Source organism: Hyaloscypha bicolor, assembly GCF_002865645.1.
Source record: "Hyaloscypha bicolor E unplaced genomic scaffold K444scaffold_108, whole genome shotgun sequence".
In the NCBI taxonomy this organism is placed as follows: Eukaryota; Fungi; Ascomycota; class Leotiomycetes; order Helotiales; family Hyaloscyphaceae; genus Hyaloscypha; species Hyaloscypha bicolor.
This window is the reverse complement of record NW_020194610.1, coordinates 241,571-266,415: the sequence shown is the minus strand read 5'-3', so window position 1 is coordinate 266,415 and position 24,845 is coordinate 241,571. Positions and strand designations below refer to the sequence as shown.

Here is a 24,845-nt window from a genome sequence, read left to right as displayed (position 1 = left end):
ACTTATAAAGAATTATTCTCTAAGTCTATAGAAAAACTAGCTTTCTTATATGATTTCTGCAAGTTATATATAAAAGGCCGCGGCCTTTACTATGTAACCTAAACCTCAAAACCACTAAAATAATATGATTTTTAACGAATACGGCCTGCCGTACTATAGTAAGCTTTAAATATTATTACGGATATAGTATTTAGGGCTTGGAAAGTAAGATAAAAGGTCTCTTATAAAGATAATTTAAAGCTAAGAAAGAGAAAACTAGAATATAGGAGGCTATAAGGAAGTATATATACCCTATAGTATACTAGTCCTAAAGAGGCTAGCCTTTTAAATATCTCTAGTATATTCCAAATATATTTCCTTAGTAAGGCAGCCGCATTATATATACCTAGAAGATATCTGGTATTTAGTAAAGTATCTCAGATACCGGGCATTTGGAAATCATAATATATAAAGCTTTATTAGCTATTAAAGAAGTAATATTATTAGCTATTTATAGGTAAGAATATTAATTAATACTATAGTAATTACTATACTTATAGAAGATTATATATATCTAAAAATAAGAAGCCTGGTTTATTTTGTCTTTTTCTAGTTCCTAATTACTTTTAATAATATATTACTATAGATTTTAAGAGCTATTTAGAAAACAAATCGGGTTATAATATAGTTATTATATTCGTGAATTACTTATTTAAGTATCTAATTATAATTCTAATATAAGATATAATTATAGCTAAATAGCTAGTATTTCTATTTTTACTTTATATAATATATTAAATAAATATTTTAGAAATAATTATATTAGATTAGAGACTCTAATTTATATCTAATTTTTAGAGCAAATTTTATATAAGAATTAGTATAAAGCTCAAGTTCTTTATAGCTAATTACTCCTAAATAAACGAATAAATAGAGATTATTAATTAGTATTTTAATTAGAAATTATATTTATATATTAACTATTACTAGAATAACTAGGATAAATGAGTTATTATAATTAATTATTAATAAGCCTTTCTTTAGTATAAAACTATTAGCTAGTTCTTATTTATAACTAAAAAGAGCTATAAGCCTCGTATTTTTTTAGACTAGAACTCCCCTATTAAAGCTAACTTACCTAAGGAAAAGCTAAATAGAAATAAAGCTAAAGTATTAGTAAAGTAATTATATAAATTATAGTAACTTGCCTAAGGCTATATAAAATAAGTATAGAAATAATATATAATATAAGCTAATAAATATTACTATCTAATTAATTTCAAAGTTAGAAATAAAATATAAATTATTATAAAATATTAGAAATTCAATTATTTAAGCCAGAAGCTAGAAAATTAAATAAAGGACCTATTTAAGATTCTAGAATAGTATAGCTACTTATTTCTCTTAAAACTACTAGAAAATATAAAGATATATCTAGTCTTTTATATAAAGAAGTTATAAAAAGATCTCTAGAATTCTTTACTAGATTAAGTAAATCCGGAACTACCTCTATTAATACTAGAGAATAATAAATAAGAATATAGTATTAAACGGGTTATTATATTTAAGTTAATAAGAAATAGGCTAAAATATAAAATTTAGTAAGTTAGTTAGTATAAGAATCTAGTATAATATCTAGTTTTAGTACTAAATAATAGTTTCCTAGTTTTATAAAGTTTCTATAATAATAATATTAATATACTAGAACTTTTATAAAACCTATAATACTAGCTAGACTATATAAAAAATAATACTTATTTAGAATTATATAGAAATAATAATAAATCTTTTTAGATTATATAATAAGGATACTAGCCTTTTATATATAATATCTATATCCGAGATACTAGTTTCATTTTGGGAGGAAGTATAGTATGAAATTAAATAGATTAATAGCTTGGAAATGAGCTTATTATAAAAAGGGAAAGTAATATTATAATTCCTAGATATCCGGTATCTGAAATACCTTACTAGATACCAGATGCCTTCTAGGCGCACGTGACGCGGCCGCCTCGCTAGAGAAGTATGTTTGAAATATACTAGAGATATTTAGAAGGCTAAGCTTCTTTGAGGCTAGTATATTATAGGATATATATATTTCCTTATAGCCTTCTATATTCTAGTTTTCCTTTTCTTAGCTTTAAATCGTCTTTATAAGGGACCTTTTACTTTACTTTCTAAGCCCTAAATATTATACCTATAATAGTAAGCTAATTTAATTCTTAATTTAATTATAGTTCTTATTATAATTAAAAAAGCTATAATTCAAATAATTATTAATAAATAATATAAGAAATTCTCTAATATAAAGATTAATTCTAATAGATTAGATATTAAATAAAGTAATAAAATAGATCTTAAAGATTCGACTTTTTTTTAGGTTTAGTAAAAGCTTATTATTAATAATAATAAAATAATTATTTTAGAAAAGCCTATATTTATATAATAAAAATAAAACTTATAAAATAAACTAATAAATTTCTTGTTTTATTTTCTTATTTTATATTATAATATAAGTATATTAATATTATTTCTAGCTTTTTAAAGCTTATATATCTCTAAATTAAAAAAGAAATTAGTAAAGCTATTAAGAACTTAATAAATATATATATATATAATTAAAAAATAAAAAATATTTAAGTTATAAAATAATTTAATAAATTTAAAACTTTTATAATTATATTATTTTTAAATAAGAAAAGCTATAATATAATATTATTAAAAAACTAATTAATATTTTTAATAATATATAATTAAAGAAAAAATAAAGGCTCAAAAATAAAAATAATAAAATAAATAAGCTATTTTTAAATACTTTTATTAAAACTCTAGATATATAAATAATTTATTAAAATATTTTTAATAATATAAATATTTAGCTAGTTTAAATTAAAAAGCTATATATTTTATATATAATTACTAATTTATATTTATTCTAATAATATATTTAATAGTTTTAAAAGCTAGAATAATATTAATTTAAAAGAATTAAAATATTACTTTTAATAATTTCTAGTAATTATTACTTAAATAATAAAAATATTTTTAAGTCTATTATATTTAATAAATTAAGAACTTAAAATATTATTATTAAATAATTTCTTAAATATTATTAATTAGAAGATTTTATTTCAATTATTATTAATAATAGAATAGTCTATTATTTATAATATAGCTTATTTATAATTTTCTAGGCTCGGCTTTTATTATTATAAAACTAAAAAAGAGCTTTATATAAATAAATATAAATAATCTAATATAGTTTAGTATTATTAAAAAGTATTTTTTATTATTAATAAAGAAGCTTTTATTATATATAGTTTAATATAAAGAAAAGAAAGCTAATATATAATATATAATTTAATTTCTACTTCTAATTAAAATTCAAATATATATAATATATTTCTATAATAAAAGCTATTTCTATAAATTTAATTATAAAAAATGCCTTTAGCTAGTAAATAGTTATAAAAAATAACCGGAAAGAATAAAAGAAAACTAATTCACGATTCCGAATTTCTAGGCCTTAAGAAATATATTAGAATATTAAATAATAAAGGTATTTTTATTTCAAATAATTCTAATTTAAATATTTATTAAATTATATATTTAAACTCAAATAGAAATTCCTAATAGAATATAAAATAGCTACTAGTATAAATTATTAGAATACTCGATATATTTAAATAAAAGTATTTAAATTATATAGCTATTTTAATATTTAATTAGTTTTCTATATATTATTATACTCTGCCGCTTCACTAGTAAATTTAGCGTCACGTGACCGCGATGACGCATACGGCTGAGGCTAGTATTTAGAATACTAAAGCTCTTATATTTAGAACTTCTTTTCTTAGTTTAGAATCCTCGGATTAAGAACTACTTTATCTGCTTTCCAAGCCCAGAAACCCGGTTTCATAACATATATACTTTATATAATAATAATATACTAAATGCCTTTAATATAAATAAGGTACTAGAAGGAATTAAAAAGAGTAATATTAAGGCCTATAAAAGAAATATATACTTTTTATTAGAATATATAATTCCGGAATTATAAAATACTATTTAAGTTCTTTAGTAATTTAATTCAAATAAAGAAATAAAGCTTAAGGGCATGAAATAGATTCTTATTTAGTTATTATAAATCTTTTTTAAATAATTATATTAAAATTCCTGAAATTTAAATATAAATATTTTAAAAAGCTTTTATTTATATTAAAAAACAAATAATTAATAATTTAATTAAGCCTATAAATTAATATTAGCTTATAAAGCAAAAGTATAATATTACTTATTAAAATAAAAAGAATTATTAAATTCTTATTAAAATTCTTAAAAATAAATAATAATTTAATTTATATAATTATTAATTATTAATTAATTAAATAATTAGAAAAGAACTCAAAGCTTAAAGCTGAAATTAAAGCCTTTAAGGCTATATAAATACTCGAGCTTATTAATAATTAAGCTATTAATAAGAAATTGGTTTTTAAAAGAGCTTTTAAAAAGAATTTTAAAGAGAATTATTAAAGAAATTATAAAAAGAACTTCGAGATCTATAATATTAAAGATTATTTTTATTTTATTAACTAAATAAAATATTAAAAATATTATATTATATTTCAAGTTTTTTTAAAAATAAAATATTAATTATTTAATTTTAATATATTTATTAATATTATATATAAGAGACTCATATTAATAAGATTAATATTAATATTAATAAATTTCTTATTCTAATACTTAGAATTTTTGGATTTTCTAAGTTCTTATTTAATTTCTAAAGCTTTTACTTATAAATAAAACTAGCTAAACTTATTCTAAAATCTTAAATAAATCTTCTAATAACTTTTAGTTCTATTAACTTTATTCTTATAAAAAGCTTATTTTTATAATTCTTAAATAGAATATATTATATATAAGCCTTAGCCTTCTTATATTTAAATTTTGGGCCTTTTATATAAGAAATAGCCTAAATTAAAAATCATTCGCGTTTTTTACTACTTTCTAGCTTTATTTATTAATAACCCAGCTTATATAAGACCGATTCTTATAAAAAGTGAATTCAAAAATCGGCCTAAATTAGAAGATTCGATATATAAAACTTTCTATTAAGTTTATTAATACTTTTAGAGGGTACCATACGACTTTCGAATTCCTTGGTACCCTTCTAATAAAAAAGTCATGGTACTTTCAGAGTACCATACCGGGGTGCTATAGGGAAGGCTGGGACCTCCTCATGAAATATGACACTCTCAGTACGCGTCAGTTCTTAGGCATGTAGGTACTACCCCACCTCAGGCAGTATCGATTGCTCGTATTTCTGTGCACGTCCTCACCTGATTTCTTCCACTAGGGATCCACCAGAGCAGCTCCCCACCGGACCCATTCCGCCGCCACCCTACAACTATGATACCATTGAGTGGGTGGAGACATTCAACGGGTGAGAGGTATTCCCGCATAAGTATTCCAATGGCTATGCTGACCTCCTTCCAGCGGAACCGACTGGTATGACCAGGCCCACAGCGAAACAGTTCTCGAATCTCTCGACTTCGAGTCCGATAAACACACGAATTGGTACTGCATAATGGGTGGTGCCCAGCAGCTCGCCAAGGGGATGGCCGCCGAGATCTTTCGCAAGCCCGTCTACAACTCCCCGGTGACGGCAATCAGGGCCGGGGGCATAATGAAAGTGGGAGTCGATATCGGAACCTCGCACGCAAAGATAACGAAGAAATACAATGCAGTCTTTAACACTACGACTCTCTCGTGCCTGGGAAGGATGGATATCAGTAAAGCCGGCCTCAACTATAGCACCAAGCAAGCAATTCGCTCTTTGGGGTATGGCTCGACCGCAAAAGTTGGCATCAAGTTCAAACATGCATGGTAGATCCATGACCTCGGGGATTACAACGTTAAGATGGGTGGCCTCGGTCATTCCGACCTGACTACCCGAACGTGTGTGTACCCGTCCTACAACATCCAGGACGACAAGGCAAAGACCGCCGTGCTGCTGAACTCGTACACCTGGCAGCAAGACTCGCAGCGTCTCGCATCGCTCATATCCACTAATGCCGACCCCGCTCAGAAGGCTAAAGACGAAGCTGATCTGAAGGAGTTACTCTTCCGCGAGCTTGTTCGCTTACACCAGAACAAGGACATGACCAATGAGGAGCTCTACAACCTCATCAGCAGCAACTACATCAACCACTTTGCCTTCGACTGGGGCAAGGACCCGACCACAGCGGGTGCGTTCGCATTTTTCCGACCACAGCAGTTCAGCAGCATGTGGAACAAGATGATTCAGCCGCCTGGGGACGTTGCCATCATGGGCGAGGCGGCAAGTCACCATCACGCCTGGGTTGTCGGTGCGCTTGAGAGCGTCGTGCACGGTATTCATGCCTGGCTGGGCCTCAATGTGGGGGTTGTTCCCGAATTTGCGGAAGCGATGAAAATTCTGGAGTAGTACAAGCCTAGAAACCCATTCATTGGTCTGCCGCCGTACATGGACGCGAACATCTCTAGGTGGCAGTCGTGTATTAGCATGATTCATCGCGGCGAGCACCTAGGTGATCTCAAAGACACGAAGGAGTTATTTACCTGTCTGAAAACAACAGTCACTACTACTGTTAAATGAGGCAATAGGCACACAGGAATGGTGCTACAGGCACCTACAAGTGGTGAGAACAGAAGTGCAAACCAGGGCAGCCGCAGGGGGGTGGTAGGGATAGGCGAAAAGTCTCTATTATTTGCGTTACATTTATCACACTTCGCTTCAGTTGCAGCTGCATTTTCCAAGGCGGGACATGGGTCTTGCGAGCTGTTCGTTACAGAAGAGCCCAAGGTAGAAGTATCCCACAAAACAGTATTCCAAGCAGCATTCTTCTCACTCCGTTTCCTGCTCTGGAAAGCACCTCGCAAATTACAGGAGAAGCTACCTCCGAAGGATGCCGAGGCTCACGTAGAACACCTGATCAGATATTAACGCTTGCGGCCTCATGTACGTCCATGATCGAACCAAACTCTCATGTTGTTTAAGAAGGCAGCCTTGGTAACTTGTGGATCTTGACCCCTAGCTTCCCTATCGAGTTCTTTGCTATGCCCTGAGTGTTGTACTCATCGCCAGACTCTTCTGGGGGCTGGGTATACTCTGTCATAGGAGTAGAATGGCCCAGTGACTGGTGTCCTCTTTCCTCTCTTGATGAAGATCCACCACCAAAAACATCCTCATGGTGATCAGCTGATCCTGTCTTTTGGGTTGGATTCATAGTCATCGTGTCCGGGAGCATTGCTGTGGTTCCGTCCTCTTTCGCGTCGCCTAAACGTTGCAAGACACTCTTGAAGTCATCGAGCAAGATATTATCCGTAAGGCACTTAAAGACAAGCGCTAGTTTCCAATATGGGTTGATTCTATCATAACTATTAGCCAAGAATATCATGTTGACGACGTCATTAAATACCCATCTGTTCCACTTAATCCTGGTATGATCGAAGACAAGATGTCCACGATCGTGAAAATTATTGCCAAGAAAATGGCGATGAGCATGATACCAAAGCGAGGAGACCGCCGTATCAACATGAAGAACTTCAAGCTATAACTTTTCCGAATCACGTGGAATAGGGTCAGGCAACTGAATATCCACCATGGGTCTCTCATCAGTGGTTCGTATGGCCGCACGGTCTGATACAATCGACTGTAGTTGTTGAAAAAGCGGAAATTATTGAAGATCTCAAATATGAGGACTGGAATTGTCATCGCAAGTGTTGTCAAATAGATCCAGCGCACTGCAGTACAATAGCGTGGACTGAACGATGGATGGTCTCCAGTGAAGAAAGGCTTGATCTTCATCCACGCCACTACATTGTGGGTGAAATATGAACAGTAGAGAAGCGCTGCCGTCGACGAGAGATACCAGCCGTAGCCATTGAATGACATGAAGGAGAAGGTGCCATGACTCATCGCGAGGAGTAACTGGCTTGTTAGTGGCGCAAATGTTTTATCTCGCTAATTCATCACTTACTTCCAACAGAATCACCTTGTGCAGAAGAATCCCTCTTCTCATGTTGGCGATCGTAATTATAACCATCATCAACAAGGCACCAAACATGAAGCCTTCGCCCCATCCCTCCACAATATATGACTCAGTATTGTGAACATCTCGCCAGTCTCCATAGGTAGGACGATCCCGCCTGTGTTTGGGGAATACGGTCGGTCCCTGACGAATTGACCACGGCATAGGAGCCATGGTGGGTGGATGATAATTAATTCTCGGATTGTGGGGAGTCGGAGGTTTGCAGTGACGTCGGACAGTGCTTACATAGGAAGGATCTGTAATCCGTGCTTGATTGGAGCGTTAGCGACCATGACAGGGTATGCTGAATTTAACCAATGGATAAATACTCATTCAAGGCTGCCTAAGAGATTTGTAAGAGCCTCTCAGATGTTTTGTGGTGTCGTGTAACGAGCCCAAGCTCATAGGTCTGTACGCTACAGGGCATTTTGCATACAAATAAAAATAAAAATTCTTTTAAACTTGAAGTTTCAATTTTGCGAAGTGTAATTTAGCTATTTCCATACCCTTTCCCACAATTATAGATTATTATAATTAATAGAGGTCGTGAACTTTTGATGTGAAAGTCGTGACTTCTAGGTTTTAAGGCCTGAAAGCGTTTTCGCGAAGCCTGAAGATACCTAGAAAATGCCCTGTGCGCACAGACCCATGGGCTTGGGCTTGTAAGGGATGTGATTTTGGGCTGAACCATGATGCACAGAAATATCAAATGTCTATGGATGGACGACTTAGATCGAGTTGGAGTGGAGCTGATGGGATTAATACTAAACTTTCGCAACGATATTAACTATAAATACCGATTCAAAATAACGGCATTCCCATAATTTATAAACCTGTGGGCCATATACGTTTGTGATTTTCTTTCCAAGCTACATTAGAAAACCTTCGTAGAATACGACAGAATTCACTCGTTGTCTGACATTAACTTCTATAGCATTCTCTTTATTAATATATAGTGTATAAGATATAATTTCAAAGAGAAAAGTGATTAGATAGGTAGGAAGATCAATTGCAAAAGCAAGTGTCAAATAACTCTCCAGGGAGGGAGGAAGGCTTGAATACTAGAGGCTAGAGGCAGCCCTGGTGACTCGTGAACTTCTGTAGGCTTAGTTACTATAATTAGACCATAAGACTAGGGAGTATCGATTTCATACTCACTTTAGGCGAACTCATCAGAGACTTTGCCATGACAGCTTCTAATTACTAATGGATTCCACGAAATACCCATATAAATAGCTCTCTGCTCGTCTAGTAAGCACATGCCTCCTGAGGCATTAAAGAAATTATGGCTAAGTCTGTGGTTTCATTGTTGGTTACACTGCTTTGCTGTGCCACATAGGTGGGAGTTGGGGCAAGCAAGAAGTCAGGGAGTGTTTCCGCATAACACTCTCCAACGCCATGTTGGAGTGCGGCGTGTGCAGAAAAGACAGGGTAACAATGAGTCGAGGAAGCGGAAAGTTGCACGAAACATCCCTCAACAACCAATAATTACCAAAGTGATCCTCCGCGTGCGTAATTACAAAACAGGTCACGTTCACAGTTGGCCATTCACGACCACGAGTCTCTCACTTTTGAGTACAGGTCTGCTACTACCTACCCCGCACTCGCCCTTCCAATCTATATTTCTCATATTCCGATCCTTAACATTATTTCTAGAATGAGAAGTACAAATCGTAGGAGCCATAGAGAACACATGAGTAGTTGGGGATTATCTATATTGGGAAGCATTGTAAGTGGCAAGTTATGAGCTATCAGCGTTCTTAGCTGTCTAAATACAGTACCCCCCGCCCCCCTTAAAAAGATATATTCTTGGCCTAGCTCTCTTTATGCCTTTCACGCTCTCTGAATTTGCTACAAAACGTGATTAATTGATCTGTGCCAGCCTAGCCGAGAATAAAGTAGCATCCGTAACATCGACACACGGTTACCCTCAAGCTATAACTTTTTCGGGGGACCACTACAGTATATGCCGATTTCATTGTGTGCAGGGGCCCGAAACGCATGTAGTAGAGCGTTATTTCCTTTGAATCCTTTCCAAGCCACCTGAAGCTCACTGGAAGTGCGCACGGTTGGACAGCTGGGCTGTGTTTTCAACCTAGCCCGAAATGCAAGAAACTCGCACCTATGTAGGAAATGCAATGGATGGTTCTCTCTCTGATTTGCTGTCGGCTAGATTATCCAACTGCAGAGCGATTATTTAATCTAACTTGACAAGGTGGGAGTATTAGTCCTGGGAAAATGGTGTGGAAGACTTGGGAGGGGAGGGGGAGATCCGTTGGACTCCCGAATGCTTATAAGCGTCAGTCACTTCGTGTTCTACGATTCATTCGCCAAACCATACTGCAACAACGGAGGCGCCCGGCCAACATTAAAGTAATAGCAAGAGACGAAGGCGTCCTAGATATCCAATATGTATACAACCACGAAGGTCTTCCCACAAGGATTAAGGACTAACGTCTGATTTCCAGCTGCACATCCACGCAAGTCAACATGAAAGCCCCAGCTGCACTCCTCACCCTCCTCGCGGGCTTCGAAATGGTCTGGAAGATAGCAGCAGCACCTCTTCAATCAACTGCTCTAGCAGAAGCCAACATTTGAATCACGCGAGCCGGAAACCAAGGCTGCTGTTACTGAGACGCGCTCGGACGCAGAAGAAGACCAGTATGTGCGCAGATAAAACCTCTCAATTCTTCTCAAGCAAAGTCACTGATATTTATATTTGCTAAAAGTGATTACTTAAACCTAACCCTTGGCGGCTTGTGACTCGTTATGTAGTTGAGCTTACATGGCACGACGAGAAAGTGTTGGTGGATATGAAGATAAGGAAGATTTCTGATTTCGAAGGTGATTTGGTATGGAAAGGGCTCTACAATTGTTGAATATACCTGGGGTCAATACACTCAATTATGATTGCATCTTGCTCGAAGTGAACCGGCCCCTTTGAGTATTACAATGACTTCCCCCTGTTCTTTCTCTGCCTAGTTCCCGGGAGATGAACGAGACCGTGACCAGATGCTAGTCATTGCCAAGAATCCTAAGTTACTCTTTCTACCTACAAGATTTACCAGGCAAAATTCCATAGCTATCTTATCCCAAATCAACCTCTTTCCAGAAGCAGCTAATGTTCACCTTGGCGGCCAAGATTTGCCAAGCTTTGTCCGTTCTTAGGTCCCACTGCCCAGAACGGACTGGGCTGCCCGGAAGAATTATTCTCAGTAAAATGATAGGTTAGGTTCGGTTACGCCTTCGCTTGATCGTGTGGGTCTGGCATTTTGAAGTATCCTCGTCGTTTAGCGTGGAGCTAGCTTCATCTTCGGAAGAACTAGCGTCCGGCAATCCTTTTGAAACGCTGTATTATTCCTTGTCCAGCTTCTAAGCTTCCCTTCGTTTAAATTTTGGTCCAAAAATCAACTGTTTATATCGCATATTTTCCTGCACGGAGCCCAGGATCGCGAGACACTGGCAGAAACTTTGTGTACTCCAGGGGAAAACATAAATAGACACAGTAGTCGCCAATGTGCACTAAGGGCTGTCGACCGGGCGCCAAATAATGGCTCACATCCCCCCAACAATAAGCGATAGGCAGGCGTTGAGTATGAAACCTCAACCGACACCACCATCAAGGGGTGGAATCTTTCCGCAAACACCACAATCAAATCATTTGAATCACTCTCTCCCTCTCACGTACCTCTCATACCCGCTTCAAGTCCTCAACCCTCACTAACACATACCCAGAGTTCGCTTCGCATTTACCGATGTCGTCGCCTCAACACGAAAATTATGAAGCTGAGCCTTGCTTCATTCTCGCCAGCCTCGGCGACACCGAAGACCTTGAGAGATACGAAGTAGGGGGCTTCCATCCCGTTCATCTGGGCGACGTCTACGACGGACGCTATCGGGTTGTGCACAAGCTCAGCGCTGGCGGCTTCTCTACTGTCTGGCTAACTCGGGACAACAGAGAGCATAGTTGGGTAGCACTGAAAATTATTGCCGCTGGTACCTCGAAGTGTATTCTTGCGAAACGCGAGTTGAGCCGCTATACTGCCTCACAGTATACAAGTGATACTGTATCCCTCTTTCTCGTCAAACATCGGAATTTTACCCTTGATGGGCTAAACGGTCGCCATCTATACCTCGTTATCCCCATCTTAGGCCCACCCATGTCTCGACTATCGGATGGCCTTTTATCTAGGATCAGACCATGGCTATCTCGTAGAACTAGCTACTAAGCTACAAGGGCCCTACCTGATCTGTATGCGCAAGGTCTGTGCCACGGAGGTGAGTCAGTTATGTACCGAACGGATATCCAGCCATCGTCATTATTACTAATATATATAGACGTTATAACGGCTAATATCCTCCTCGGTCTACCGGGTATCGATCGTTATACCGAGAGCGATATTTACCGCCTGTTTGGTAAACCTGAGATTAAATCGCTCAAAACCGAGTTTGGAGAGATGATAGGTCCAGGTGCCCCTCGTAATATCGTAAAGGCGCTCGATTTTCTCTCTTCTCAAAAGAATTTAGTCAATAAAGATATCAGACTAGCCGACTTTAACCAGTCCTTCCCGGCTTTATTACCTCCAGAAAATATACTAGGTACCCCAGTTGAATTTTTGGCACCGGAGGTGGCGGTAGGCTTACAAGCTAGTCCTGGAAGCGATATTCGGGCCCTCGGCTACTCTATCTTTCGAATCAGATCGGGGAAGCCCCTTTTTCTGGATACGAAGTGACTTCCTTAGCAGATTTGATAATAATTATTGTCCAGACTCTCGGTAATACACCTGCCTCATGGGGTAATATATTATTTGATTCTGATAGATAACCGATAAAAGAGCCTACCAAAGGCGAATCGCTTGGGAAGTGGGAAGCAAGCGCTCGATTGAGGATCTAGTTCACAAGATATAGGACTAACCCGATAATGCTACGCCAAGACTAGCAGGGTTCGACCAGAACATCAAGCATGGAATGTGGACGAAAATAAACCATACCCTCTATGCTTCTCGGATACTATCTGAAAGTCTACAGCGACGAAAGTTAATAATATCTATCTGTATAGTTATAATAATAAGACGAAAGAACTCCTCCAGGCGATGACACAGATTTCCAAGGACGAAGCAGCCTTGCTCTACGATCTCCTGTCTAAAATATTTGTATACTATCCACGAAAGCGCTTAAGCGCTAAAGAGATGTTAAATTATCCTTGGTTTCACATGGATGGTTTATTATCGGAGGAGCGCACACATACCAAGATGGGCTAAGTCCTCGAAGGTGCCACTCTCCCAAGCTTCAGTTGCCTGATCTTCTCTTAGTTGCGGGAATACGATTCACGATTCTGTGCATGGTGTTCCATTACACCACTACCGGAGAGCTCAAATGGTTGGGTGAGATTATGGTCTTTTTGTTGATGGAACGAGGAACCCACAAGACAAGCCATCTCCCTTCCCAGAGTACTCTAGCAGTGCTATCTAGAAATTGGAAGATGGTGTAGTTGAGAGATGGTTGGTTGGAAGAAAGAAATCAAGTCAATTTAAAATTCAATTCTACTATGAAGCTCCTGGCCCTATCGTAGATACTTTGATGATGAAGTTACGTTGCCTCTTAACACCCATGAATGTTATTTCATAACAATCTGGGGAACCAGATACATGAGAGATAATTGACATGCATAATAATGCATTGGGATACAGCATGCCCCCGTGCAACATGTTTGTAGGTAAGTGTGATAGTGTTTGAAGTGCTGGCGACAGGATAAGAGTACGGTGGTTAGTTGCTTTTATTTGCCCCGACCTTTCCCTTTACTTGTCCATCCAATACTGTGCGCTATGGTACAGTACGAGCGTTGTTTCATGCAGAGACGCATTCGCACTTACTGTGGCATAATCAGAAGCCAGAGAATTCGCAGCTTGGCCGCTTGTGTAAAACTACAGCTATAGCCAAAGGCGATTCTTCGCACCAATGACCTTGACAGCGATGGCCGCTAAGAGACTGCGCAGGAAACTCGAGGCTGACGGGAATTCTTACCTAGCCACACTGTAGCAGGTGGTCGATGCTCTCACTAACGTTATTGCGACATCTCAGATATCCCCGCAGTTACTAGGAATAGGGCCTCGCCACGACAGGGTATCTCTCCTAGCCATGACAATGAGGCGCTCAAAGATGTAGATTCCTTCACTTCGCTTGTTAGAAGTCTTTCATATTAGGCGAGGATAATAATGCAAGTGATGGCAACGAGCCTCTTTATGTCCAGGATATTCTAGCGAAGAGAATCTTAAATAATAAGTACTTGTGGAGTTATATTAAGAATTATAATTAGAATAGGTATTCTCGAGAGATCTTATAATCCCCTTAGACTAGCACTGGTCGCTTGAAACCACCAGAGCTATTTACTGCAAAGAAACCCGCCGAGGAAAGCGCTTACTATTCGCTCTACCAAGTATTCGACGTAGGTAATAATAGAACCCCATTTCCACTGCATGATAGTTCTATTCCTAAGGATATACTAAAGGGCCAAGCAGTCTGATATCTTATTAAGATTAGTGCCGTCCCACTCTGGTCTCCAATGTCTCCCGAATATCACAGGATATTAATACTAATGCCACGAGGCTATATCAAGATATTGACAGGATCATAAAAGTTATTAATTACTAATATATGAGTGTAATGTTTTTAATTATTTCATAGTATACTTCGAGAACTAAGACCATTATTTTTGCAGCAGTTTATCTGAGTATAAACGAACTCCTCGTCTGACCCAGCTGCGGTCGTCGGCTCGCACTTTCGGTTGCGCAGCGTCGAGGGTCTGCGTATTGTCGACGCTTCGGTATTTCCACAGACGCCGGGGTTCTTTCCTGTCAGCTCTGTGTACATGATCAGTGAGAAGGCGGCGGATGTCATCATGGCAGATAATTCATGAGATGATCTGTGTCATGGGAGCGACATGCAATAAAAGTGTCTGGCACCTTGAAGTTTTTCTTCGTGTCTATACCGATGTCATTAAATCCTTCATTTGCTCCGTGAAGCGTTGACTGCTAAGAACCAGACGAAGAATACCGCTCGCTGACATGCGCAGTGTGTCAAAGGAATACTCAAACTACTTAAGTTACTTAAGTATATACTCATTGAGTATTGAGTAGAGTATAGGTAGCCCCTCTATGACTAAGCTTAAGTAGAGTAGAGTAGACTACTTAAGTAGTTTAACTACTCATCACGTGGTTTATTTTATTAAATATCTCTTTTTATGTTATAAATACTATTTAATTCTTTTCTTTATTATCTTTCTCTACCTTTATTATCTTTTTTACTACTTATTATACTAGTAAAAATTTATATAGTAATCACGTGTTATTTTATACATGTGACTTCTAAATAATAAATCAAAGAGAAAAGAAATATATGGGGCTTATTTTGACTTCTACTTACTCTTAGATATAATATAACCTTTTAAAGTAAATTTAAAGCTAATAAATAAGTCGGGGGACTCCCTTATAAGGATATGTGCTTGCACGTGACTCACTACTTAAGTCACTTAAGTATATACTCAATGAGTATTGAGTAGAGTATAAGTAGGACATATTTTGGCTGAGTAGAGTATGAGTAGGACCCACTACTCTACTCTACTCTACTCATCTCATTTGACACACTGGACATGCGTGACCCTGTGTCTATGTTTTTATGACATTATAGTTATTCTACATTCTATCTGTCTACGCAAAAGCTTCTGTGTTGTAGTATGCATTCCCCTCAAACAGGCGCCGGGCAGTTCTTGACACCGAGACCTTCTCTATCTCTGTTCCACCTGCGTCATCCTTCCTCGTTTGAACAAGAACCCCCATTTCGCCGCTGCGGTGTTTAATGTTTACTCTGCACTTACTCACACCTGCACTCCCCTCAGTGTCGTAGACCTTTAGCTCTCTAGGCGGCGTCCCCGGCGGTGTTACCATGTCAGTCTCAGCTGCGAGTTGATTTGCAATAGTCCCTTCCGTGCAAACAGCGGCCCCCAAGCAGACACCACCAGTCAGTTGTAAGCTAGGGTGCGGCTTCCCCATGCTGAAAGACTGGACTTGTATTGTCCGTAAATCTGCAGGCGAACCTACAGACGGCGACAAAACTGCAATCTTTGGTGTTCCTCGGACAAGTGATGCCGCAGCTGCATCCTTTGCCAGGCCATACAGTACGGCTGCTTCCTGACGGATGGCCTCGATGACTTCCAAGGTTTCGGGTGCTTCGGGCCCCAAGAGATGATATACTGGGGGCAGAGAACTTGAGTCCAGGAAGACGAATGGGTTCGCAGCATCGACCAAGCTGGCCTGAACATTGAACTGTCCGAGGGCTGGTAGTGAAGAGACGGTGATCGTGTCTTGCGCGTTGCCGGTTGGGAGAAGTTTGCCAGTCATGCTCCCGGCTGGTTCTACAAAAGCGACTTCGATCTCTGAACCTTCACTCTTCACACCTCCTATCCGAAAATGACCAAACTCATTGAACCTCCCATCTGGACCTACTTCTACAGTTTCTACTAGGAGTCTCTGGGTGTTTGTGTTGAAGACTCTCACGTCAAGCTTGGCTGCTGTTAGTAAAGTTTCTCCTCCAACTTGCTCCTGGAGAACACGTACCGAGGTCTGGCCAGGGAGTGCATGCACCAACCCTTCATCCAAAGCAAATGGTCCTACACCACAGGCCATGTTGCCACAGTTTCCAGAAAAATCTGCCTGACCCTTTCCGACGGCGACCTGAACAAAGGTGTAGTCAACATCGGCGTCCTGTCTTGTAGACTTGGATACAATCGCTACTTTAGATGTCGTCGAAGTCCCACCACCAACGCCATCGAGTTGCTTTTGATCACCTCGTTGTGAGCCCATGACACTGAGTAGTACAGGGCCCCACTCCGTTTGGTCTTGAGGAAGGTGTTTGCGGTGCACAAATAGCCCCTTGGAGGTTCCTGACCGCATCATGACTGATGGCAGCACATGGCGGGTAGGAAACCTAGTTTCATTCATCATGTGAGGAGGGAGGAAATTGTAGGAGAGGTTTGGTATGCTCTTTTGGTGAGAGACGGAGTCCCTCGCGAAGGATGAAAGGTTTATGTAAGTACGTCTGAACATCGACGAGATAGATTGTCACGACACTTACGGGCGTCTTGGAACAACGGACTTTGCGCCCTAGAGTGTTTATAGGACCATACCTTTAGTCTTAAACGATCATCTAGGACTTGAGATTTGCTCTCATCCTTATTTCCGGGGCATGAGAAGGACATCGTATCGATCCTGGTCAAGCTATTGCCATGGCAAGTACTCTTTGAGTTGATATCGTGCAGAACTTGTGGAGAGCTGCCACTGGATGTCAATCCATACCGGCTGTAAAGATCCCGCGGGAACCACCAAGCGAGCAGATTGAGCAGGCCCTCTGGCAAACCAAAGTCGAGCCGCAATTAGCATTGTACCTTGGAGCTAGTTAGGGTCCGGAATCTATCCACCTACTAAGGTTTTCATGAATGGGCTCGATGGCACCCGCGGCAAATCTCTTGCCGTGGATCATTGTCATTTTCAAGACTAACCACTTCGGATGAACGCCACTCGAATGGGACCAAACATCGGTCACGGAGACCCCGCAAACCCCATCTTTATGCTCCAAACTCCAGGCCATCCTCCCCAGATTTGTGGAGATCCTCCAACTTGTCATGAGAACTTGAACATATATATACCAGCGACCTCTTGGCCTCTTGGGACCAAGAAGAACAAGCCTTGACAAGGAAAGCCACCCTCATCGCCAAAGTCTTATGCCTGGATTCCGACAAGTCCAAATCCTCTTCGCAAACTCTTAGGACGTTTACCCGAAAACCCTTGTCATCATGAAACCTGCGTTCAAGTCGTCCGATCTGACGGTCGCTGCACCTAAGGAGATCTATAACTGGCACGTCTACATCCTCGCTATTGTGTCGTCTATGGGAGCGTTCATGTTTGGATATGATTTGGCTTTCATCGGAACTGCTATCACCCTCAAACCATTCATCAGGTATTTGCACCTTACTGTCACCCACTATCAGAAATCAAATTTAACGCTATTCAAGGGATTTCGGACTCAAAGGCGCCTCGGCCGAAAGGTCAGATGCATTCGCGGCAAACATTGTGTCGCTGCTCCAAGCAGGATGCTTCTTCGGCTCCCTTATCGCAGCTCCTCTGGGCGACAAGTTGGGGAGAAGAATTACGTTGATGATTACTGGAGTTGTGTTTTGCCTTGGATCACTCATGCAGACAGTTTCATTCGGTAGCACTGCAGCAATGTTCGTCGGTAGAGCTATTGGTGGTCTTGTGAGTAGTCTCGGCCCAACCTCGTGCGCAAATATTAATGTTCGCACCTAGGGCGTTGGAGCTGCAAGCATGCTTGTGCCCTTGTATGTCGCCGAAATCTCCCCACCATCGATCCGAGGTCGCCTGGTCGGTATCTACGAGATGGGTGTCCAGATCGGCACGTGTATCGGCTTCTGGATCAATTACGGAGTGACGAAGCACGTGGCAGCAACTTCAACACAGTGGCGCGTACCTTTCGCCGTCCAGCTCATCCCTGGAGGTCTCCTGGTCCTCGGTATGATCTTCCTTCCAGAGTCACCGAGATGGATCGCTCGCTTCAAGGGCCGTGATGAAGCAGTTGCAGCTCTTTCAAAGCTCAGGAACCTCCCAGTAGATCACGAATACGTCGTCGAGGAGATCTATCGCGTCATGGACCAGATTGATCAGGAGAGACTTGCTACTCACGGCAAGGGCCTCATCGCGGAATTCCGTGAGATGGCCATGCCGGGAAATAGGAACAGAATCACCATCGGAGTCTTCATCTTCATCTTCATGCAGATGGCTGGGAGCAATGCGATCAACGTGAGTATCTCATAGTGACCTCGATACGAAGATATGTGCTAATCATTACAGTACTACTCGCCTCGCATCTTCAAAAGTATTGGTCTGACAGGCTCTAATACCGGCCTCATCTCCACCGGAGTGTATGGCATCGTGCGCCTAATTGCCATCACTATCACAATGTACTGGATCGTCGATAGATTCGGTCGAACCAAGCTGCTTATTGTAGGAAGCGCTCTTGCTGTAAGTGACTCGAACCGCCAAGGAGTCTTGGGCAGGATATGTTCTGACAAAATTAGGCTGTTGCTATGTACTCCATCGGCGGTATCGTAAAACATAACCCAATCTCTGCTACTGCCAAGCCTGCAGGCGTCACTGCTAGTGGGTACGGTGCAGCTGTCATGGTCTACGTCTTTGCAGTTGCCTTCTGTCTCTCGTGGGCTGGAGTGCCATGGATCTACTGCAGCGAGATCTTCCCGTAAGTCCGCATCCGCTTCCCAGGTTGATAATCAGACTGACAAGTTATAGTCTTCGTATCCGCAGTCTCTGCGTGGCAATATGCACAGCAACTCACTGGCTACTGAACTTCGTGATTGCTCGGAGTGTGCCGTATATGCTCACGAATATCGGATACGGAACATACTTTGTATTCGCCGCATGCATGACACTGGCAGTACCATTTGTGTACTTGTTTGTCCCAGAAACCAAAGGACTGTCGCTTGAGGATATGGACGCATTGTTCGGTATCACTGGTGCAGACCGGCACCTTTTCCCCCGCATCGACGATGCCGAGAAAGGCGACTCCGCGGTCGAGCACAAGGAGTGAAGTCGGTCAGGGTTGACTTAGCGGGGTTCATGTGGATTTTGATACGCAAGCCACAGAATGATTAATGATATTATTGGCATGATCTTTACCAGATTCCATCAAGTGCTTCGCCGTTGAAACCAAACAACATGTCCTGCACAGTAGAATTTGGATCCGTGTCATTCCAGGTTGGAACACCACCGTAAGGCATGTCAAAGTATGGTTGCATGATTGCATTGCTGGCCGACGATTGAGGGTGGGGGCTTGACGTGAAAGGCTGATGTCCCGCGTGATGGAAGTTTGCACCAATCTTGGACATGCTGTTTTGCTGTTCATGTATGAAGCTCTGGATGATTGCCTCCATATCCAACTCACCAGTAACCTGATTGTACGGCCCAATCCCAATGTCTTCCTGATGTTGATGCTCATGGGCGTTGACATCGTGCTGTTCATTCAAGGGTTGGAAAAGCTCTCCCGGAGATGTCAGAGCGGCTTCAAATGAACCCTTGCGGGATCCATCAACGTCGGTTGCCTCAGGTAAAAGCACATTCATTCGTTCCATCAGATTCAAAATCACGGTTCGTGCTCTTTGCACTGCCCAATTTGTCTCCTCATTCCGTGCGAAGACCGCCAAGCAAGTCGCCAGGCTGGTGTGGGCTTCTGATCCCGGCCCTCTCTGGGAAGCAATACGAACGTGAATGGTTGCGCTCACATATGTTGCATATGACATGAGATATGGAGCTTGTTGAATAGAAAACGTCCGATGGTAGATGCGAAGCAGCTGCACGATCTTGGTTGCAGCCATTGCACATATGGCAAATGAGTTAGTTGGAATAGATGGAGATGTCGAGTGAAGATGACCTTCTGACACGAATGGGCGATGGAGTAGGATCAAGAGAACTTTATGCATCGCTTGTAATGAAAAAACATGCGGCGGTGAGACAATACCCGACCCTCCAATACTTTCGAATCTCAAATGGGGTGGAAGAGCGGACTCCCATTTCTCAAGGTCCGAGTGTAGTGACTTGAGGTCATCGGCTAGCCTCTCTGGGGCTCGCCTTGTCGTCTTCTCCGCGTAGACTTTGTTTAGGATATCATTCATGATTACGCTAAGCTTGCAAAGCTCGGTGAATGTTGACACTGAGTACGTCGGTGAGCCAGGGTAATCCTGAGTCCCTGGAAACGCTTGCGGGTGCCATATCTCAAGTTCTTCAAAGTTGTCCTGGAAGATCATCGGGACTCGGGTGTCAGCTTCCTGCAGACTCATGGGCCGTCCTTGATAAAGAGACTGGATCTTGTCGACCACTAGATTCTGTCAGCTAATGTGAGTAGGCCTGTGAGAAGCAAAGGGTGCTGACCAAAGGCTCCCCAGAACACCCTACGTCTGATCTCGAAGTCCTCGTCTGAGAGCCTCCGCGAAGCAGACAACGAGAGATCATCAATATGTAAGCCAAGATCAATTATCATCCTGAAGGCCGTTCCAGCGTAGAGCCATGCTGCACTCCTCTCATCCCCCAGAGCAAACAAGGAACTCGTCATTATGAGAAGGGCTTGTATGGTAGTTATCTTGCTCCGGTCCAAGGCTCCACCCAGGAGCTCTCTGACCCGCTGGCGGAAGGGTTGACCAGCGGCCTTGCGATTGCTACGCATCTCGAGACGCGTGCTAAACTTTGATGCACCAAAATAGATGGCATTGAGGAGAAGTTTGGAGAAGTATGGCCCCTCGCATGCCATGTCGCGCATGAAGGCTGGCCGGTACGTGATCAGGGAGGAGTGATGTTGCCGATTCCAATGGAGAGAGAGGAGGTGCATCCCAAGCTCAGGATCCACCCCGTCAAAGTCGAGACGACCAGCGCTGTAATTGATGCTCTCCATCTGCCCTGAAATCTGTCAGTGGTTCTATCTCAACCACCGATCAATGTCGGGTGACTTTACGTTGTCGCGTCGCCTCGCCCATCAGCATCAGCTGCGTTCTCTCTGAGACTTGGCCGGCACTACTGTTATTTGTACTTCTAGCATCTTGATGAGGCCCGCCATCCTCAAACAGAGCACTCGTCCTACCATAGTAACTCACTAGATCACTGGGTGGGACAAGTTGCCGCTGGCTGTTTGGTGGTGCTGTTGCAGAGAACGAGTCCCGCTGATGATCCGCGCCCACCGAGACTTCTCGCGATTCAATGACCGACATATCATTACTGGCATCGTGCATACTGTGGACGCTGTGCACGCTGTGGTTGACGCTAGATGGCGTAGAGTGCGATTCTGCAGCTACATTTTGAGGCTGTACGTCACGGAGTTGTGACTGCGCTCGGAGCCTCTGGACTTCTTGCTCCAGCCTCGCGATCTTTGCACTTGACGGCCTCGCCTTCTTGGGTAGGTCAACATAGATGCACTCCTTGCCATAGCTCCCGCAGTTGGTACATTGCGGGACCACGTTGTCGCATTTCAGCTGTTCGCAGCGATATCAGAGGGGAGTTGGGCATCGGATGTCGGGAGCTGCACGTACCTTGCGGAGCCGACAGAACTGACAGGCTCTCGGTGCGCGTCGTTTCGGTCTCGGCTGCGAGGGTTTGTCGCTGGTGTCATCCATCCCGTGGGATTTGGGAAAATTGTCGTCTCCTATTTCTAGATTCTGCGGGGGATGGGGAGAGTTCCCGTGGGATTGCAGAGAATTGGGAAAAGGAATGCAATGGAAGACTGCTCGTGAGGTTTCTGCCACGGGAGGGTCCTTGTTGACTGGTGTCTTGGCCGCGGCTAGTCGCCGACCAGCTAATGCCGCGGGTAGAGAGTTGCCGTGGAACTTGTCCCCGGACCAGGACCGAACAGATAGCCTCAAAATAGGATGAATAGAGATCAGGTAAAAGATATCATCAATCATGTTCAGCCTCTTGAGAAATTTGGCCCAAACAGCGAGCTCCAGCAAGCATGGCCACCGCGGCAGTAATCACACCAGTACCCGTACCAAAGCTGGCGTCCAAGGCATGATACCTGCTCTAAACAATCCTGGATTTGTCACTAACAATCTTCAGAAACAACAAATAAGCCCAGTGCTATCATTGTTTGCTGGCGGCGTTGCAGGTGGAGTAGAGGCAGCAACAACCGTAAGCTCGTCTTTACTTTGCGATACGTGAGCTCCAACTTACCAGTACTGTAGTATCCATTCGAATTTGCCAAAACTCGTAGCCAGCTTGCATCTAAGGCTCCAGGCCAAACACCGATATGGCATATGGTAAGGAATGTACTAAGGACTGAGAGGATCTCGGGTCTCTATACTGGATGCTCGACCCTCGTGGTGGTACGTGCCTGTTCCCTTCTCCACTCCAGGGTGTCTAAACCCGAAGCTACTGCTGATTTCGCAATAGGGAACAGCATTCAAAGCCGGTGTCCGCTTCCTAACCTTTGATACCATCAAGAATGCCCTTGCCGACGAGAATGGCAAGATATCTGGGGGACGCGCCATCCTGGCTGGAAGCTTAGCAGGGTGCGCCGAAAGCATCCTCGCCGTAACCCCAACGGAGCGTCTGAAGACGGCGCTCATCGATGATGCAAACAACCAGAAACGATTCAAGGGAAGTTTCCACGCACTCCGCATCTTGGTAGCAGAGAGGGGCATTGGGAATCTCTATAGGGGGTTAGTTTCGACAACGATGAAACAATCTGCGACTTCAGCTGTCCGCATGGGATCCTACACAATCCTGCGGGGGATGTCGCAAACGCACAGTGTGCCCCAGAATACCTTGGCGACTTTCCTTATGGGCGCCACAGCAGGCACAATCACTGTCTATGCGACCCAACCGTTTGATACGGTCAAGACTCGAGCTCAGAGTGCTGCTGGAGCAGGGACTATTGAAGCGATGAAGAGCGTGCTGAGAGACAAGGGGCTATTCGGGTTCTGGGCTGGAAGCACGATGAGGTTGGGAAGATTGGTGTTAAGTGGAGGGATTGTATTTTCAGTGTATGAAAATATTGTCCGTGTCTGTAATAGTGCGGGGTACTAATAGAAGACCAATATACCATCTAAATCGCTGGGGTTGGGGTCTTTCGAGTGGTCTAGAACAAGGTAAAGACTGGAAGCAAGGTAAATCTTTTAGAATCTCTTTATTATTATAAAGTTAGTACTATTTATAAAGTATTAGAAATAGCCCCTTTAAGGCTTCTTAAAATATATTAAGACTAGAAAGAAATAAGATAATATATAATCTCAAGTTCTAATTATTATATATTCCAGAATAGCTTTATTTTTCTATTCTTTTAAAAGCGCTAGGCATGCATTTTAATTAGAAAACTGTGAGGCGCACAATAGCAGGGTGCTACGCAAGTAGTCAAGGTAAGGGGTGGAATATAAGGTAAAGTATGGAGTGAAGCGTGGAAATGTAATTGATTCCGAGAACTGGTTCCTATTAAGAAACTAATCAATGCCCATTTCTAAAGCTCGCATGCCTCCATATATATTACCTAGCGTTCCGCTGGGTGTGCGGAAGCACTAGTCCCAATTAGGGAATGCGATCCCATATAAGCACTAGCCCAATTAGGCTACTAAATCTAGCTGGACGTTCGCTATTAATGTACGCATTACAAAAACATTTATAAAGTCTATCGTTCTTTATATTAGTATATACTTCAAGATATATCTTATAATAATATAATATTTCATAAAACGTGTTTGGTAAATATCTGAAGAGAATGCAATAATACTTAAGATAAGAGAGGAGGATAAGTGCTTGTAAGAAGAGATTTATATTGCTTTCTTTAATCAGACTTTGGGAACTATTCAGGTATATTACTTTATAAAACTCAAAAGTAGCATTAGTAAAAGTAATGGCGTGGTAGTTTCAAGTAAATAGCAAGATAATGGAAAATGCTGTTCTTACTTATTTGCTTTCTTGGTTTCGGTTTCTTAATAGCTTTTTAGAAGTTCGTGTAGTAAGCCACATATAATTATTAGAGAGCTTAACAAATCCACTCCTCAATTCTTCTCCCAAAGAAGATATTGCCCGAAGATGTCGAGAAGTGTCTTTCTAAATATAGGAGGAAAATAAAATTGATTTAGAGGGATAGGGAGGACAGAAGATTATAAACAAGAGGCAGGCTACCTGTAAATGGATAGATAACCAGTAGTCTTATAAGATGAAAAACCAG

At 41.2% G+C, this 24,845-nt stretch overlaps 8 protein-coding genes across 8 annotated transcripts; 5 read left to right on the top strand and 3 right to left on the bottom strand.

Annotated features, from left to right (window-relative positions):
- Positions 1 to 5,221: 5,221 nt before the first annotated feature.
- K444DRAFT_664881 (uncharacterized protein) lies at positions 5,222 to 6,565 on the top strand (the record flags this gene model as incomplete). The annotated part of the gene is made up of 4 exons (XM_024887016.1): positions 5,222 to 5,262; positions 5,339 to 5,425; positions 5,479 to 5,842; positions 5,873 to 6,565. 4 exons carry the CDS (start codon positions 5,222 to 5,224, stop codon positions 6,446 to 6,448), a joined length of 1,068 nt encoding a protein of 355 aa, XP_024734905.1. The 3' UTR covers positions 6,449 to 6,565.
- A 137-nt stretch (positions 6,566 to 6,702) lies between these two features.
- On the bottom strand, positions 6,703 to 8,247 carry K444DRAFT_564560 (uncharacterized protein). The gene is made up of 3 exons (XM_024877070.1): positions 8,004 to 8,247; positions 7,443 to 7,954; positions 6,703 to 7,392 (listed from the first exon to the last, which is right to left on the bottom strand). Exons 1-3 carry the CDS (start codon positions 8,226 to 8,228, stop codon positions 7,017 to 7,019), a joined length of 1,113 nt encoding a protein of 370 aa, XP_024734904.1. The 5' UTR covers positions 8,229 to 8,247; the 3' UTR covers positions 6,703 to 7,016.
- A 3,467-nt stretch (positions 8,248 to 11,714) lies between these two features.
- Positions 11,715 to 12,725, top strand: K444DRAFT_614685 (uncharacterized protein). Its single transcript, XM_024880575.1, has 3 exons — positions 11,715 to 11,738; positions 11,790 to 12,332; positions 12,393 to 12,725. The coding sequence occupies exon 2, from the start codon at positions 11,810 to 11,812 to the stop codon at positions 12,281 to 12,283; it is 474 nt and encodes a 157-aa protein (XP_024734903.1). The 5' UTR covers positions 11,715 to 11,738; positions 11,790 to 11,809; the 3' UTR covers positions 12,284 to 12,332; positions 12,393 to 12,725.
- Positions 12,726 to 14,805: 2,080 nt separating this feature from the next.
- On the top strand, positions 14,806 to 14,970 carry K444DRAFT_533038 (uncharacterized protein; the record flags this gene model as incomplete). Its single annotated transcript, XM_024875119.1, has 1 exon — positions 14,806 to 14,970. A coding segment is annotated over one exon (165 nt), but the record flags the coding sequence as incomplete, so codon positions are not given.
- Positions 14,971 to 15,778: 808 nt separating this feature from the next.
- On the bottom strand, positions 15,779 to 17,026 carry K444DRAFT_564559 (methylitaconate delta2-delta3-isomerase; the record flags this gene model as incomplete). Its single annotated transcript, XM_024877069.1, has 2 exons — positions 16,667 to 17,026; positions 15,779 to 16,612 (listed from the first exon to the last, which is right to left on the bottom strand). Coding segments are annotated over exons 1-2 (1,173 nt in total), but the record flags the coding sequence as incomplete, so codon positions are not given.
- An 875-nt stretch (positions 17,027 to 17,901) lies between these two features.
- On the top strand, positions 17,902 to 19,775 carry K444DRAFT_592502 (general substrate transporter; the record flags this gene model as incomplete). Its single annotated transcript, XM_024878241.1, has 6 exons — positions 17,902 to 18,065; positions 18,121 to 18,361; positions 18,413 to 18,922; positions 18,974 to 19,144; positions 19,201 to 19,379; positions 19,430 to 19,775. The coding sequence occupies 6 exons, from the start codon at positions 17,902 to 17,904 to the stop codon at positions 19,725 to 19,727; spliced, it is 1,563 nt and encodes a 520-aa protein (XP_024734900.1). The 3' UTR covers positions 19,728 to 19,775.
- Positions 19,776 to 19,812: 37 nt separating this feature from the next.
- Positions 19,813 to 22,296, bottom strand: K444DRAFT_631470 (uncharacterized protein; the record flags this gene model as incomplete). Its single annotated transcript, XM_024883365.1, has 4 exons — positions 19,813 to 21,011; positions 21,065 to 21,586; positions 21,642 to 22,155; positions 22,213 to 22,296. The coding sequence occupies 4 exons, from the start codon at positions 22,294 to 22,296 to the stop codon at positions 19,813 to 19,815; spliced, it is 2,319 nt and encodes a 772-aa protein (XP_024734899.1).
- Positions 22,297 to 22,687: 391 nt separating this feature from the next.
- Positions 22,688 to 23,777, top strand: K444DRAFT_592494 (tricarboxylate transport protein, mitochondrial precursor; the record flags this gene model as incomplete). Its single annotated transcript, XM_024878240.1, has 3 exons — positions 22,688 to 22,807; positions 22,861 to 23,001; positions 23,069 to 23,777. The coding sequence occupies 3 exons, from the start codon at positions 22,688 to 22,690 to the stop codon at positions 23,702 to 23,704; spliced, it is 897 nt and encodes a 298-aa protein (XP_024734898.1). The 3' UTR covers positions 23,705 to 23,777.
- Positions 23,778 to 24,845: the final 1,068 nt, after the last annotated feature.

What these genes read in the sequence shown, in the direction of transcription:
- K444DRAFT_614685 (XM_024880575.1), top strand. Translation starts at nt 11,810, where the DNA reads ATGTCGTCGCCTCAACACGAAAATTATGAAGCTGAGCCTTGCTTCATT.
- K444DRAFT_564560 (XM_024877070.1), bottom strand. Translation starts at nt 8,228, where the DNA reads ATGGCTCCTATGCCGTGGTCAATTCGTCAGGGACCGACCGTATTCCCC. An exon ending in ACAAGGTGATTCTGTTGGAA is followed by an intron (nt 7,955 to 8,003) that starts GTAAGTGATGAA and finishes CTAACAAGCCAG; the next exon opens with TTACTCCTCGCGATGAGTCA. An exon ending in GGATTAAGTGGAACAGATGG is followed by an intron (nt 7,393 to 7,442) that starts GTATTTAATGAC and finishes TAGTTATGATAG; the next exon opens with AATCAACCCATATTGGAAAC.